General features: G+C 38.2%; 1 protein-coding gene across 1 annotated transcript in view; it reads right to left on the bottom strand.

The window, feature by feature from the left end:
* The window catches only part of hydin (HYDIN axonemal central pair apparatus protein), a 77,346-nt gene extending 61,804 nt beyond the window's left edge, over positions 1 to 15,542 (bottom strand). The window contains exons 1-6 of the mRNA XM_065956585.1: positions 15,237 to 15,542; positions 9,555 to 9,680; positions 7,832 to 7,951; positions 7,338 to 7,472; positions 5,483 to 5,682; positions 4,941 to 5,065 (exon numbers count right to left, since the gene is read on the bottom strand). Of these exons, the coding sequence (XP_065812657.1) occupies positions 4,941 to 5,065; positions 5,483 to 5,682; positions 7,338 to 7,472; positions 7,832 to 7,951; positions 9,555 to 9,680; positions 15,237 to 15,542 (1,012 nt within the window). The remainder of the gene's footprint in view (positions 1 to 4,940; positions 5,066 to 5,482; positions 5,683 to 7,337; positions 7,473 to 7,831; positions 7,952 to 9,554; positions 9,681 to 15,236) is intronic.

The raw sequence follows: 15,542 nt of genomic DNA, 5'->3' as shown, positions 1-15,542 counted from the left end.
CTTATTAATTTGACAACACAAACAGAGCAAAGATTTTACACATTTTAAACAATAAACTTGTCATCGCTCTGTTGTGGGCTAACTATCTCAGGATTAAAGTATTCCTACCCAACTGCAACCATATCGTTGGCATTACTAGGAAGCAATAATGAGTTACAATTGGGCTGACATAAGCTGATACCGAAGTTCCTGTCAATGCTGATATCAAGTCATAATATCATAATGCTGATGGGCTGGCGCAAATGGGTATTATTCTTGTAATTGAATTATTTTTCTTTTGTAATGAGTTTAGGAAAAATGGTTTTGGATCAAGTATGTAAAAAAACAGCATCTGTAACACTTATTATTAAAACGTATCACTAATAATTAAAAATTAGCCCTTATAGTGTCTTGAACATGATCCAAACTGGAGAGATCCATGTAAACAAACAAACAAGCACAAAAAATTGATAATATTTTAAAATACTGGTAAGTGACCAGGAGTCAGGGATTTATACACGACACTGTCTGATTATGAAGCAGTCTCTCGAATGACTTTATCCTGTTTCACAACCAAGAACCCAAATGACAAATCCCTTTCAGAATGACAGGGCAGTTTTATTAAAATGTAAGTGTTATCAAGAGTACTTTCTTTAAGCCATCAGAATGTTATTTTTAAATATGAACAGTAGCTGAGTCTGTAGGGACTTGGGTTAGGAACCAGAAATTTCAGGTTCAAGTCCAATAATTGAATTTGGCTCTGGTCTCTGGAGAGGAGACTGTTACTCAGATAGAAATACATGAAAAATGACCCCCTATAGCTGTTTTCCTAAAATGTTTCCCTGTTTGGCACAATGAAAATTAATTAATCAATTTATCTATTTATAAAGCCAGTTGTTAACCACCTTTGATATACTCTTTATCTTTTGGGGTTTCTTCAAGCAAGCTAGGAATAAAGACAGACTGGCTGTGTAGGACTTGCTTTGTAGTACATCTCTCAGGCCAAAAACACAGGACAAGAACACCTTCTCACATTAGAACCCACACACCATCAAACACAACATGACAAATACCTATTCCAAATAATAACTCAATGACAATAAAACAAAGCACTTGTAAAGAAAGCCACCACATGAAGTATGTGTTTTGACTTTCCTTAAGATAACCGTCCCATTAGGTTTAAGGCTTGTTCAATGCAAACTGTTTAAGAGAACTCTTCATCCATCTCTGCCTCGGCTGGAACACAAGTGAGCAGAAGTGATTAATTGGGACATGAGATACCTCATTCTTGAGCAGCTTGAAAGCCTCAGTGGTAGTTAAACTCTCACAGTCTGACTTATTTAGCTTCAAGAGGCATCAACAACAAATGAACCCCAGTCCCAGTTGAGGGAAACAACCGAGAAGAATGAGGGCTGGTTAAATCTTAACCAAAACCGTACATAAAACCACTATAAGAAACAGGGAGTGCTCTGGGTTGCTTTGCACATGCAACTATCAATGGCCGCCATAGGCACAGTCCCACAGGAAGGCCAGATCTATGCTTTCACTGCTTGAAAGACAAGGAAGCCGTGAGATACCCACAGATAAAGAAGAAAAGAAAACATGGAGGACAGAAGATGAGTGATAGAAGGAAATGAGGATGAGAGAAAGAATAATAGTGGTATACAGAAAGAAAAGCAATTATCTCCCTGCATCCGGATGCTATGACACCAGTTGACAGGCAGGGAGAGCTGCAGCTTATTGCTAAGCTTTCATCATCACTGGCCACCAACCCATCTTCCCTTGCTCGCTTTCTTTTCCCATAATTCCTCTATGTACACATCGAGGGAACTTCTCAGCCCCCTCAGCTACCTTTGATTACAGCACAAACAGCAGCTCTGCAGTGTGTGTGTGAGAGAGAGGGTGTGCTTGTACTTAGATTTTGATTGTGTGTGTGTGTGTCTGTTTGTGTGCAGCTGCTTGCTGTTTGTGTGCGTGTGTGCTGCTTTTCTAAAAGGCTGCTCTGCTGAAGTCCCCTAGGTGCTCTAGCCCTGTCAAAGCAGATGCCTCAGCGCTGTCTAAGAGCTGTCCGTCTTTTCATTTAAACCAGCAGCAGTGACAGGGGAGGGGGTTGGATGAGGGGGGATTACTGGAGGAGTAAGAAGTCTCTTTTAAGACAGAACAAGCAAACTATTATTTTCAAAGCTGCACTGGCTTTTCAGGGACAATGCAAAATAAAGATGGAAAATGTAACTAACTTTGGACGTACATGGCATGCAATACACATGCACAGCCAGCTTTTGCAGAAATCTCAAATGACCCCTCAGTGAGGAGTCGAGCCTTTAGCAGAATACTGATCTGAAACATACATGAGCATGAGGGAGTCAGGGAAAGGTGCTAAATTAAAAATGATAGTCTCTTGATGGGCTGTAAGTGGTGTTCTGGACCTTTGCTGGTCCTCCCATTATAAAAGCTTAATGCTGCTGAATACCACTCCTTGCTATTCCTTCAGCAGACCTGACTGTTCATGTAGCCACACAGCACCCTTTTTTAAAGATCATATTCCACGCAAAAATCATTTTAAAGTGCACAAAAACTGGAAAACCTACTCAAATAGATGTTACCCATAGATCCTGTTGTTTTTTAATCAAAGCAATCGTCATTAAAAACCTATAAATAAATATTTTTATCAGTCACTCTATGCCGGGAAATAGCGTCACAATAATTAAATGATAAAGCCAAAATTGATGAATATGAATCTAAAGACAAAACAGTTCAGCTCTTATCCACCAATCATACACAGGCACTTTTTCACAAGGTGACTTTCCTGTGGGAAAGTTTCAGGACCACTACTGATAACAGAATAAATGCCGCGTCAGCATGCCACTGAATTTCCTGTCACATACACACACCCAAGCATGCACAGTGCTTCAGAGTAAAAAAGAAAAAGAAAGGGAGTAGTGAGCTGTGGAATATCCACCCATAGGTGATGCATATCTAACAAGAGTGAACTCAAGTCCCCTTTCTGTATTCTACACAGCTGTTCTACTATAATTGTTCAGCGCCATGGGATTTTTCTACTGAGATAACTTTTAGGAAGCTATGTAGCTGAAATTAGCTCTAAAGGCGACTTTGATGTGCCAAGCTTAGGTAAGGACTAAAGCTGATTTGTTTTTGATTGAAGCCTCCGCTTGGTTAATCAACCCTAGCCTGTCACGTTTGCTGTTGCTATTTTCAGCTTCCAATGTTTAGCTGGGAGTACACGCAGAACATGAATCTAAAGCTCACATTAAATGTTTGACAACCTTTAGTTGATAAAACACAGCAAATGAAGGTTACTAACGAGTCATATATCCAATAGGTTGTTTAGAAAAGAGTTGTGCTAAACAAAGAGAAAAATAATCACAACCTAAAATCATCTCTTCTAATGCATTACTGTTTTCTTCTTTCCCCTAATTGTTCCCCTTTTGAGTCGTCAGGAAAAGTCAAAAGATCTGTCCTCCCGCCTTTGATGTTAAGGAGTCTGGCTAATTGTGCATGCAACCACAATTCTTCCTTGGAATACACTAAAACCTTATTTCCTCCTGAAATGATGAGGCAACATCTTCACTTTTACAGAAATTAATCATGTGATTGACTTTTTGTAATTCATGGTAAGAAAACCTGTAATATCCCTGGATTCATTCTAATGGAGAGGAGAGATAACAGGTCCTCGGAGAGAGCTTCACTAAGCAGTAAATTCTATACCCCACAGCCCTCATCATCGTACTCCCCACCATCTTCAGTTTGCAGGTCCCTGAGGATGTTATAGATTCTCCTCTTATTACTATTACTTATGTCACCTTTTCCTTCATGGCCACAAGCCGTCGCAAACAGGCAGATACCCACACAAACCCCAAAGTACCTCATTAGTAACTTCTCATCTGCTACATCCAAGGTTAAAGGAAAAGATCATTCTGGATTCAAAACCAGCCATATTCATACGATAAAAAACAATCACACACACACACAATGTTTCAAGTTTACATAATGCAGCAAAAAAAAGGACAACCGGAAAGGAGACAATGCACTACTAATTGGACCAGCTTTGGGGAATATATCTGTGCTGGGCTGCTACAGATAGATTTCTGGATGGAAAACAATGATAAGGCCTGCTTATGTGACAGAAAAGCAGTTACACACGCGATAAAATCACAAGCGCAAAACAAAACAAACTTCAAACCAGACTAAAGTGAAGTCCTGTCTATCAATTATTTTCATTAAACCCTGGGCTAGGACTGAGGAAATTACAGCAACCAATGTTTTGTGTGTGTGAGTGTGCTGATGGTGCGCCATGTTTAGCAGTCCAGTTCTGCTTCAGGGTCAGCATTGATGCTGAAAGAGAATCTCATTAAAGTGTTTACCTCAGTGATTATAGTAAACACATTCATCCTTTTTGTTCCACTCCATTTGACACTGCTGATTATGCAAACTATTTTTGTATACATTTCTGCTTCCATCTTCTTCTTTTTACTGCTTTTAGAGCTCACTGTGTGGGTTAATGTATGTGTATATGTATATCCAAGAGAAAAAAAAGTTATATGGATACATACACTTGTTTTTGTCATGTCAAATGTCCGGAATTAAAAGTATCTCATGAGAGTACTGCGTGCAAACATTTGCATGGAAATCTATCTAATATTTTTACTATCAAAAAAGAGAAAAATGTCAGAAAAAAAAAGAGCAAAACCATCTGAAAACTCACCGCCTCTCTTTTATAAAGGCTTGTAAGCAAAGCAACAGAGTCCCTCTTATTACTAAAATAAGTCAATATGTAGAGTAGGGCAGCTATAAATATTATTACACTACACTACTACAGCTCTGGGAGGCAGATAAATCACGTGAGAGTGAAGTTGAAATGTGCTATTGTTTTTAAAAAAATATGGTCAAACCTGGCATTTGAAATATTTGAGTCACTGGGCTTGCTTTATTTGTGGTCTTACCAGTATGATAGTGCAGAAGTAGGTCCTGGCTGTGGTCTCCTATAGTCATGGGGTTAAAATCCACTGTCACCTGCATGCCCTCTCCTACTTCCAGGGTTCCAGCAGAGGGCGTCACTGAGAAAGGCCTAAAAAATAGAACAGAGAAGAATTCTACAAGTTGGAATAAAAAACCTGTTTAGGCTTTGTGTCTATAGGTTATGTTTTGGAGAAAAAAAACAAGTTTTTAAAAAACAGAATAAGAAACAATTAACAGGCATTATTCTTGAGGTTAGTGAAATGTGTACCTATTGGAACTTAGATAAAGTACTAGTAAAAATCAATTGATATCGATACCTGTTTTGATTCCAAGGCAATAAAAATAGAAGTCCTGTGCACCCAATTTTGGGTAAATATTGTTAAATTACCTTAATTTACAAACAAACTCCTGTACACTGTTGTTAGTGCATTAAATAACTTATTAAATGTGTATATCTTATGTGTAATAATTTGTTAGATTCACTCAAACAGTTGATATAATCCCATCGGATCATGCAGACTCTCACCTCTGTGTGCTAAGTGTGAACTTGGCCTCACTGTTTCCTATATTGCGGACTAGGTGAGTCCTCTGTGTGGAAGTTTTTACTGGACAGACAGGTAAATGGAACTCATCACGGAAGTCTAGAATGGCACGTGGCCCAATGGCGCAGATTGGGACCTCAAACCGCTCTCTCTCCGTCACACAAACTAGACTGTGGTGGTAGTCCTGCGTAGACAAAATGACAAAAAAAAAAGTCAAACACTCTGGCTGCATATAGTGAAGTTCATGTATTTGTTAGATGGTACTTAGCCCTCTTTCTGTCCCAAATGACACAAACAGAGTAACACAGACATTCAAAATCTTTTAGTCATAAACTGTTATTATAAAAAAAAGCTTAAGATCACAGCCCAGCTAGTGGTTGTGTGATGCTGCCCTCAGGCACAGTGATGCTTTCAGCTAAATGCTAACATCAGCAGGCTCAAAATGACATTTCCAGGGTGCTGATATTAAGCAGGTACATAACAAATACATTTGTCACAACTGATTTTCAGCAGATACAGTTGAAAACAGTTTCAAATCAGTGCCCATATTCCCAAATAATCTATTCTCATTCAAAATACGTAATGAGTTGATCCAAAAAGGGGAAGAAAAAATTATATAGATATACTTAGTGAGAGCGGGCATAAAACAGCAGTTAAAATCAACTGGCCTATTCTTAGAATAAAGTCCAACATTGTGTAATTATGAACAGTATTGTAATGTGCTCATTATAAACTCTGTAATGAAATCTGTTGAATACAAATTTAAGCCATACTTTAAAAGTAGATTGACCTTTAAAAAAAATTGTTAACACCCGAACACTTGCACAATGGCCTCTTTGCATACTCATAGTGATATTTATTTGCCCATATTTATCTAGCATGCTGGTAATATTAGTACTTAATCTTTTTGATATTAACCAGGGGAAATAGATCATCTTGAATTAACAGTCATCCATTGTTTGAAAACATTCCTTGTATCTCTCAATCTGTCCAATATTTTCTTCTCTGCTTGAGAAACTCTTAAGCGTCTTAGAGGTCCTCCTCACTTCTCCTAACAGCTTTTAATTTTATCTTTATCAGGATCTTGACTTGAAGAGGAACAGACAAACTTAATTTGCTTAATAATTAGAATTTCATCACTAGGATATACTCTTTGTATCAAGTGTTTAAGAATGTCTGCACAACATTTCATTAAAATCCTTGTATTTGTTTTCATGATGTTTTAGTAAATGTTTTAGGTGAGGGGACCAACTGACTCACAATTCTACCATCTTCTTAGTCACACACAAGGTTAAATCAAATCAAAAGAAAGGGTATAAACAGTTAAGTGTGCTGAAAACACACAGTATCATATAATGCTGCTACATTTCATGTTGACCTTTGCTTCTCAGGTTTCACTTTCACTCACAATATCAGTAAAAGTGAGGACAAAAGGATGAGCTGGTGTAACACAATGCCTGACCCTTGACACTTAACCATTTGACTCTGCGTTAACCATTACCAAAGATTTGTGCACAAAATGTGAATGCAAAGTGCATCCTTTTAGTGCATTATCTGTTATCGATTTCAAGTAATCTATTTAATCTATATATTTGTTCAGCAGTATATTTATCTTCAGGGCTTACCCAAATCATTATCCCTCTAATTTTACATTCTTACCCACATCCTTTGGACTGCTTTCCTACAGGTCTGATTACATTGTTATCTAATCATCTAATCTAAATTCTATGACAGCCTCTTAAGTGCAGGTTACCTTGATACTTCACTGTGCATTCTGAAACTAGCTTTCATTCTGGGATTATTCTATGGAGCAGTCAGACTCCCCTCTGTCCTCAGTACCTTGTTTTCCTGTGGAGTGAAGTAAACAGTGAAGGTGGCAGACAATCCTGGTGCGACCTTGCTCCCTGCATCCTCTGGACCAACCACATGGAAATACTCTGAGTCCTGCTGCTCCACCTTCACTTGTCGTGAAACCTTGGCAAAAAAAATATTACACAAGCTTAAGAAAATTGCAAACCCCACACAGCAAGAAACACAAAGCCAGGTACACACACAAGTGATGACTTATTCATTATTTCTTGATAGTGTCTATACAGCTTGCAGTGATAAATCTCCTCCAATCCTTCCTGACCTTTTCCAATCATTCCATGCACACAACCCACACCCAGTGACACACACACACACACACACACACACACACACACACACACACACACACTGTAAAACCTGTTTCTATTCCTTCATACCAAAGATATTCTTGATTGAAACATCAGTTCAGCATACATGTCATCAGTGTAACTATTTTCTTTTTTCTTTTTTTGTCATGCACACACCTTGTCATTGTTGAGTAGAAGTAGAGGTAACTTGTAGGTTTGTGTAGGAGTGAAGTTCTGGAAGACAAGCTCGGATGGGAAGGGCTGGAAGAGAGGCTGATCCATATCTACCAATGACAACTGACACAAAAACAGTTTTAAAAGGTTAACATTATTAGTGTTTCTCTCTGGAACAATTCCTGGGTATGGAGGCTCATGGCTGCCGTTTCCAAGACCTACTAAATGTAGATATTTAAAATTGATAAAACTATGCATTAATCACACTAATTTGGAAGCATTTTAAATAGATATTTCATCTGTTTATCCACATTAAAACATGCATTGTGTTAGGATTATTCTTTGTGTATCAATATAATGTACAGTAAACAGTATATAACTTCAACAAGGAAATCTAGGAAATAACATTTAGTTTTTCGCTTACTTAAAATAAGACAAGAAAATCCTGACCTTGCTATTTTAACCTGTAAAAAATAATCAGGTAAATGACACCGAGGGAATTCCTATTCTTACACCAAATAACATATACATGAAGATGTTACTGTTATGCTTAAGAAGTGCTGGTGGGTGGATTGTTTGCAGACAGACCGCAACTAGCTCTTTCCTCATCTCTAGTCTTAAAATACCGGTAATGCTAAGCTAACAGAATATCCTAAATTGAATGGACAGACATCTGAGTTCTATCGGTTGACACTTAAATTTTATTTACTTTTAATCTCTGTCATGATCAGTAATGGGATACAATCATAGTGCACTAAACATCACAGTGTATGACAGAGACTTTCAGGATGACCGAATGGTCATGGTGTTCTTTTATACAATGACAATAAAGTGCCTATCTTTATATCTTTATATCTATGTGATTATGATGAGACTGCATTTATTAATTTAAAACTTTTGATGACATTACGGCTCCAAGCACCCTGCTAAATTCTGACTTAAAAAGTACAGAGCATTCATTCACATTGGTTGCCCTCTGCCCATAAATTAGTGCTTGCTGAGTAAGAGGAAGACGCTTTGGTACAATGTAAATGACCTTAGCAGACAGCACACGCCCTGTATGCAGGTTCAATTTATCCTTCCAGTAAGTCCATCATAGTCATTCTTTTATTTTTAGGCACTCCTTTAATTAAACATATTAATGTTAAATCCATAGTGGCTCAAATGGGACTGCTTTAAGAAGGGAAATGTTCAGAAGGTATGGTCCCTGAGAAAATAAATCACTGGAAGTATTTATATACCTAATTATAAGTATATAATGTATTTGGTCTGAAAATATCAAACAAGCAGACAGCTTGTCAAAATCAAATGTAGGATTCATTATATTTTTTGAAACCCAAGAGTAATTGTGGATTCCCCAGGGTTTTCTTCTCATAAATATAAAAGTCAGCAGCTGAGGCTTGTCTGCATATGAAAGTGATGATGGCAAAATCCTGCCAAACTTGTATTTCTTACTGTATGCTGGTGTCTGTCACAGTTATTACCAATTGTGAGACCAGACCTTTTGTGTTTGCTTCACTTTCAAATTACACAATGACTCGCATTAACAACTTTCATCATCCTTGTTACTACTTATTACTGTACCCTCTCATTACCCCTGTGCAATCCGCAAACATTTACCGGTAATCTGTTTCTTGTCTCTAAGATTTAGTTTTGCTTTTATAGATAGTGAAAGCATAGGAAGTTGTTTAGCTCTAAAGGAATCAGCACATTTTCTTGCATTTACTTTGTGATGTGTCGTCATGCTCATGTCAAGCAGTTCCAGGATACGGGGTGGTTGCACCTCATTGCTGTTAGCTAGACGCTCCTCTGTAGACTGTAACATCTCCTGGGTGTAAACAGATGGAGTTACCTGCAAACACACAGGGACACCAGCAATGATGTTAACTGCACCGATAGCCTATTTTCTGTCTCTTAATTCAGAAGCGATGAGGCACTATATCAAACAAAACTGTTAGCACTGATGGAGAAATGGGGAAAAGATAATGAGCACGAGAGCTGTCAGCCAGACTGTGGACTAAAACCTGTCAGCTATGACACAGATGCTCATCTGCCAGCATCAAGAACATTTCCATGAGCTGATTTCATGTGCTCAAGGATTATTAACACTCTCCCTTTCAGAGAGGCCGATCTGCAGCATTTTGTGGTTTATTTCCTATCCTTTCAACCCTCAGGCACCTCTTTTTCAGTGTACCAGAAACATCTAACTGCACTTAGCCTATTTTAAGTATAGGTCAGAGAAGGATTTTGGCTGAAGATCTAAATGAATAATGTAGCAGAGGGAGTTACTGTATATGCAATATTTAATAGCAGCCAGTTATGTGTGTTTTCAAAATAGACTCAGTTCTATTATTCAGAGACAACAAAGTTGCTTGAGTAAACATTGTTCTTGACAAAGAGAAGCTGTGAAATTATGGGGTTTTTCCTAAGATTGTGACTTCTGCTAAAATGTTTCGCTTTTTTGCTACAAGGAGAAATACAGAAGACATCAAAGCCCACAGAACTCTGACTATTTAGCTTTGAAATATATTCCATTGAATTTTGTATCCACTTCCTATTCTGCCAAGCAACAGATGATGGAAAATACAGATTATAAACCACTTGAATGATGTGCAAATATTTCTGTAAGAAATTTAGTTTACGGTGCAATTATCCATAACTGTATGTATTGCATTTCAGTTTTGTCAGCGAGTTCCTTATGTTATTAAAATGTGTTTTAATTAAGTACAGACAAACTAGAAATCAATAAAATCAGCTGTTAGAAGAGGTTAGACGATATATGTGAATCTCATTGTGGCCTGAGAAACATGTGAGGAAAGTAAAAGTACCTTCCCCCTGCTCTTGTCACCTACCTAGCCTACAAACACAAGCCGCCAAGAAGAGAGGGGAGGCCTGAAATTGCTGAGCTGAGGTCACTGCTACAAAACACTGCAGTCACATATTGATTTTTGCTCCCTTTAAGAAGCCAAGGTAATTATTAGTACAATCTGTCATTTGGAGCAGCCTCTTTAAAAGCTTGGGACAATGTCCAAAACTTGGTGCAATAATTTTGGCCTCTGTTAATTTATGAGAAAGCCCAGTTATTTTCAGCTGAATACTGTTAAGTCTGTGTTATAGGAGCCCCTGAAGTCCCAAAAGGGAAAAGAAAATATCCTGTGCACCCAAGTTAGATAATATCTTGTGCCAACAATATAATTATCTTGTTTCCACAAGTTATCGTGTTGTGCATGCAATATAATTTTCTTGTGTGCACAAGATATATATATTTTACTTTTTGGGACTTCAGGTCATCCGTATTAGTGTTACAACCTGTCATAAGATTGTCAAAGAAAAATGAATATATCTGCTGGGGAATAGCAGTGCATTAGTGAGGTGTATGTTCAAAAAATCCATATCATTACGTATCCTTACCCTCCGTAGCTTGTCCTCCTTTAGAATCAGTTTAAGATTGCAAGGCAGAGACTCGTTGTTCCTTAATCTCTTTTTTCTTGTGGGAAACTGAATGGCTGTCATTTTGGACTGGTTTGAGGAAAATTAACCTGCAAAGAAAGGACATAAGAGACAATAAGAGAGGAGCTTGTACCCCATAGATAGACTGTAAATACTGAGTTGTAGCCTAATGAATAGCAAGCTTTTTCTTTTTTAAGTTTATCAATATTTGGAAATATAAACAGTTAGACAAGTTTACTAAATGACATATTTACAAGGAAAATGGTCAAAAACATAAATAATAATTTAATTGACATTCTCATTTCAATTATACAAAAGACTTAAAATAGCATTCTATATCAATTAGAAAAAGCTTGTGATTAAGAAATGGTGATAATAAAATAAATAGGTTGTCAATAGCACACATTAGGTGCCCACCATGTTTACCAAAGATGACGTAGACTACTAACGTGTAGGATAACAGTACCCAGGTAGAGGAAATAGCTTATCTTTAGAAAATAACGAAAAGTTAGTATTATAGACTTACTTAAAGTGAAAAATAACACCTCGCTACGTCTGCGGGGTAATTTATTTAAGATTAAAAACAGGCCGAATAAGGAGTTTTTACTTACATTACATCTTAACATAGGGTGTATATACGATAGTCTGATAAACTTACTCTGGTGTTACCAAGTAGACTTCTTCTTCTTCGACGTTACTTTAACAGTAGACTCAAGTTCAACAGCTTTAACAATACACTTTTAAACTGTTTAACACAACAAATAACCTTTACCACTTAGTCGTACAAGAAGCATCCCGAAATTCATTGAAGACGCAGTCAGTCCACTCCGTTTGTTGGTCGTTGCTATGGTAACGCACACAACGACCTCTCAATGAACTGTTTTCTGATTGGCTGGCGGGGTAACGGTTAGACAAGATGGTGCTGCTCCGCCAAAACGGCAGAATAAATGTATTTAACAGAATCGGAGTAAAGCTAGAAGCTTTCCTGTTGTAATGGTATTTGATAGTAACTCGTGTTTTAGTTTTAAAGACTGTTTCAATTCAAATCAAATGTCAGAACTAAAAATGGTGGAAGCATTCTCAGCCCCTCCATCCACCTGCAATCTGCAGTCAAACTCAGGTCTGAAAACCCAAAGGCTACATCAGCCTCATCCTCAACTCCACACATTCCTACAACCATCACCTTTCAAACAAATACACACAACCATCCATAGATACTACCATACCACCCTCTCATCGCCATCCTCTTGAAGGCCCTACAAATTTAAAACTGGTTACTTACTACTAGCCTATCTTTATTTATTTTTTCTTTCTTTTTTGTTGTTGTTTTGTTTGCTGTTGTTTTTGTTTTGTCTTTTTGTAATGCTTTTTGCTCATTTGTTTAATCCCTGCCATCTGATTACTGCCCAAATGTCTTAGGCTTCTGCCCTCCCTCTCTGTTTTGTATGTTTAGCACTGTCTTGCAGTAATGGTTTAACTTGTTTTTCCACACAAAAAAGAACAAAACATTGTGACGCCTATTATATTTCATTACCTAAATTACATTTTATTTCATAAATGCAGCTGTTTTTTGGCTGTAAAGTAGTCCACCAGAAATCAACTTAATGTTGTTAACACTATAGCCTATGCAGCCTGATTTTTTATTTTATGCTGTGCTATATCATCCTTAGCCTACTCTAAATATGCTTGTGCACAAATCCGTTACACTTCTGTAAAATGCTAAAATAAATGCCATGTGGTAGGCTACTGTACTTGAAGGCCTACAGTAAATCCTTTCATTGTGATTTGTCTGTCTGTTGTGACGTAGGCTATAGAGAACACTCAAGGTTCAAATCAAAGACTGTATAGTCAATGGTTCCCTTGTATGCAGAAGCTAATTAAGTAGATTCTAAAATACATTTACATGTCCCACTAAACTAGCCTATTTCGCCTCTAGAGATGGGGAACAATAGAGGAAACATGGAACTTCACAGTTCAATTTATGTGTGCTGCTTTATTTTAATCAAATAAACAACTTAAAAAAATACCAGAAGTTTATAATTTTACAAGTCTACCGTTAAAAAACATACATTAATGAGATTTTCATCTGGCAAAGGTTTTGAGTCAGATAGACAAACATTCACCATCAATACTCATCAGAAAGCAATAAGGCACTCTATTACTGGGGTACAGACTAGGCAGTTCTTTTTTAGATTACTTGACAGTCAAACATGATGTTATCCAACTAAATGTATCTACAAAAACATTTGCTAGAGGAGGAATTACAAACTGATTGGTTATATCACTTGCAATAATACCAGACATTAAAAATCCCTTTTCTGTGGTATTAACAATCTAAAGTTATTGAATATGAATTTTACAATTTTTGTGAGTCTTATTAATGACTCCAAAACAACACTTCTCATAGGGAAATGTAACACCAAGAAAATTAGTTCAGCAGCACATTACTTCCTTATCAGCCTTAACCATTGGTCTTAGCAGACAGCCTCAGTATTTCCAAGAAATATATTTTGCCCTTGGCTCTCGTTAGTCTGTTTATGAAACTACACCTACAAATCCTACAAGTTCCAGATGAGATTATTCTTTTATATTTCCAGTTTACTCGTAGCTTATATCTGTGTCCCTGGCAAGACTGAGTGTGACTTAGACTGGTAGTTTCCAGGACTCGAGTTCACTTGCTGCTGGCCATGCCGAGTGATGTAGTGGTGCCTGAAGCGTGGGTAAACTCTTAATTTTTCTCCAAGTGTCCCGTCCAGCGGAGGATAAACGGCCTCTGTTACTAACAGTGACATAAGACTCCTCTTATATTTAAGTTAGTGTGTACTAGCCAATTAGAGACAGAGTAGGGAGGGTCATCCATTCACCATCCTAGGAATTGTAGCATCCTACTGAATATGGTCAATCAATCAATAGTGTGAATCAGAGGCGATTTAGAAGTGGGTATACCCTAAGGAGACTGAAAAATAAGTGGGTATACCCTGGACTACACCACCGGCCATGCCTCAAGTGTTTGCACATCTTAAAGGAAATAGAGACTTCCTTACCCTTCAACCAATGCCTATGCTACTGGATTATGGGAGTTTATTATGCAATGGGAGTTTATTATGCAAACTACACTTTACCATGTTTTCCAAACAATAATACATGTCCATAGTCTGTCTACAAACCTCAGAATTATGAGATCTTTTGCCTGCTCCACTTTTCTGAAAATGTTTGTTCAAAAAGGCCTTTTGGAGATTTTCAGCAACCCCTCTCAAAGGTGGGCGACACTCCCAAAGCAAGGTGTTTGTTCTACCCTCTGAGTCTGCCTTCTCGTCATAAACATTTCGGCATGGTGCAAGAAAGCCTAAGCAACATTCACTTCCAGAGAGGAGCATGGTCGAACACAGCTCACTTGCATTTAAAACTGTAAACCCAGAAACAGCCTGTTCTGAGCAGGGCTGAAATAGAGGGGTTTATGGGCTCGATAAGATACAGGATAGGAGTGGATTTTTAGCAAGAAACCTTTAATGCGCAGCTTGCCAGGTAATTATTCCTTTGCACCAATAAATTGTTCTTGCAGTCCTGCAAAATAGAAGACCAGATTGATATGATGCTCTGTGCAACATTTCCAGGCAGTGAATGTGGTACAACCTCACAAGGATGCACTCAACAAGTTGGCAGCAATTGCAGCTGTGCAGGTGAGCCTTAAACCCAGGACCTTTGTGCTCATAATAACAAAAGAAAAAACGATCTTCTTCTTGGGGGCCACTTTGTGTCGTCTGTTACCGTGTGTGCCTTCTTTAATTATTTCTTAAACAGTTGTGAGTGACAAACACAGGTTAAAATGTTCATAAATGTCTGGCATACGGCAAAGCAGTGATGGCCAGTCACTGCCTATGCTTCTCGTGGTTTCCATCCCGTCTCTTCCAGCCTGAACCAAAGACATGAAGAGGCTATCTCTGCTGCCCCCCTCAACCTGCGTGCAGCTGTCTTCCTCTCCCTTCTTACTTTTCCTAGGGCTGTTAGGGTGTTCCACACAGACAGCGGAGGGAACATCTGCAAGCAGCTTCCACTGGGAATAGCCAGACCTACAACCTTTTTCCTGCACTGCTGGACCAAGTCCTGTGGCTTTCCTCTTGGAGGCATCCCCCAGCCATTTTCCGATGGGAATGTCACATTGATCTGATCTTCTTCCCCTCGTCATGCTTGGGCTGTCTCCAGGAGGCTCTTCTTGGTCGCCTTGGTGGAGGCTGGTTTCTCCCCCTCCCTCTATATTAGCCAT

The sequence above is a fragment of the Labrus bergylta genome, chromosome 7, assembly GCF_963930695.1.
Source record: "Labrus bergylta chromosome 7, fLabBer1.1, whole genome shotgun sequence".
NCBI classification, from domain to species: domain Eukaryota; kingdom Metazoa; phylum Chordata; class Actinopteri; order Labriformes; family Labridae; genus Labrus; species Labrus bergylta.
The sequence above is the reverse complement of the archived record's forward strand: the minus strand, read 5'-3'. Positions and strand labels throughout refer to the sequence as shown.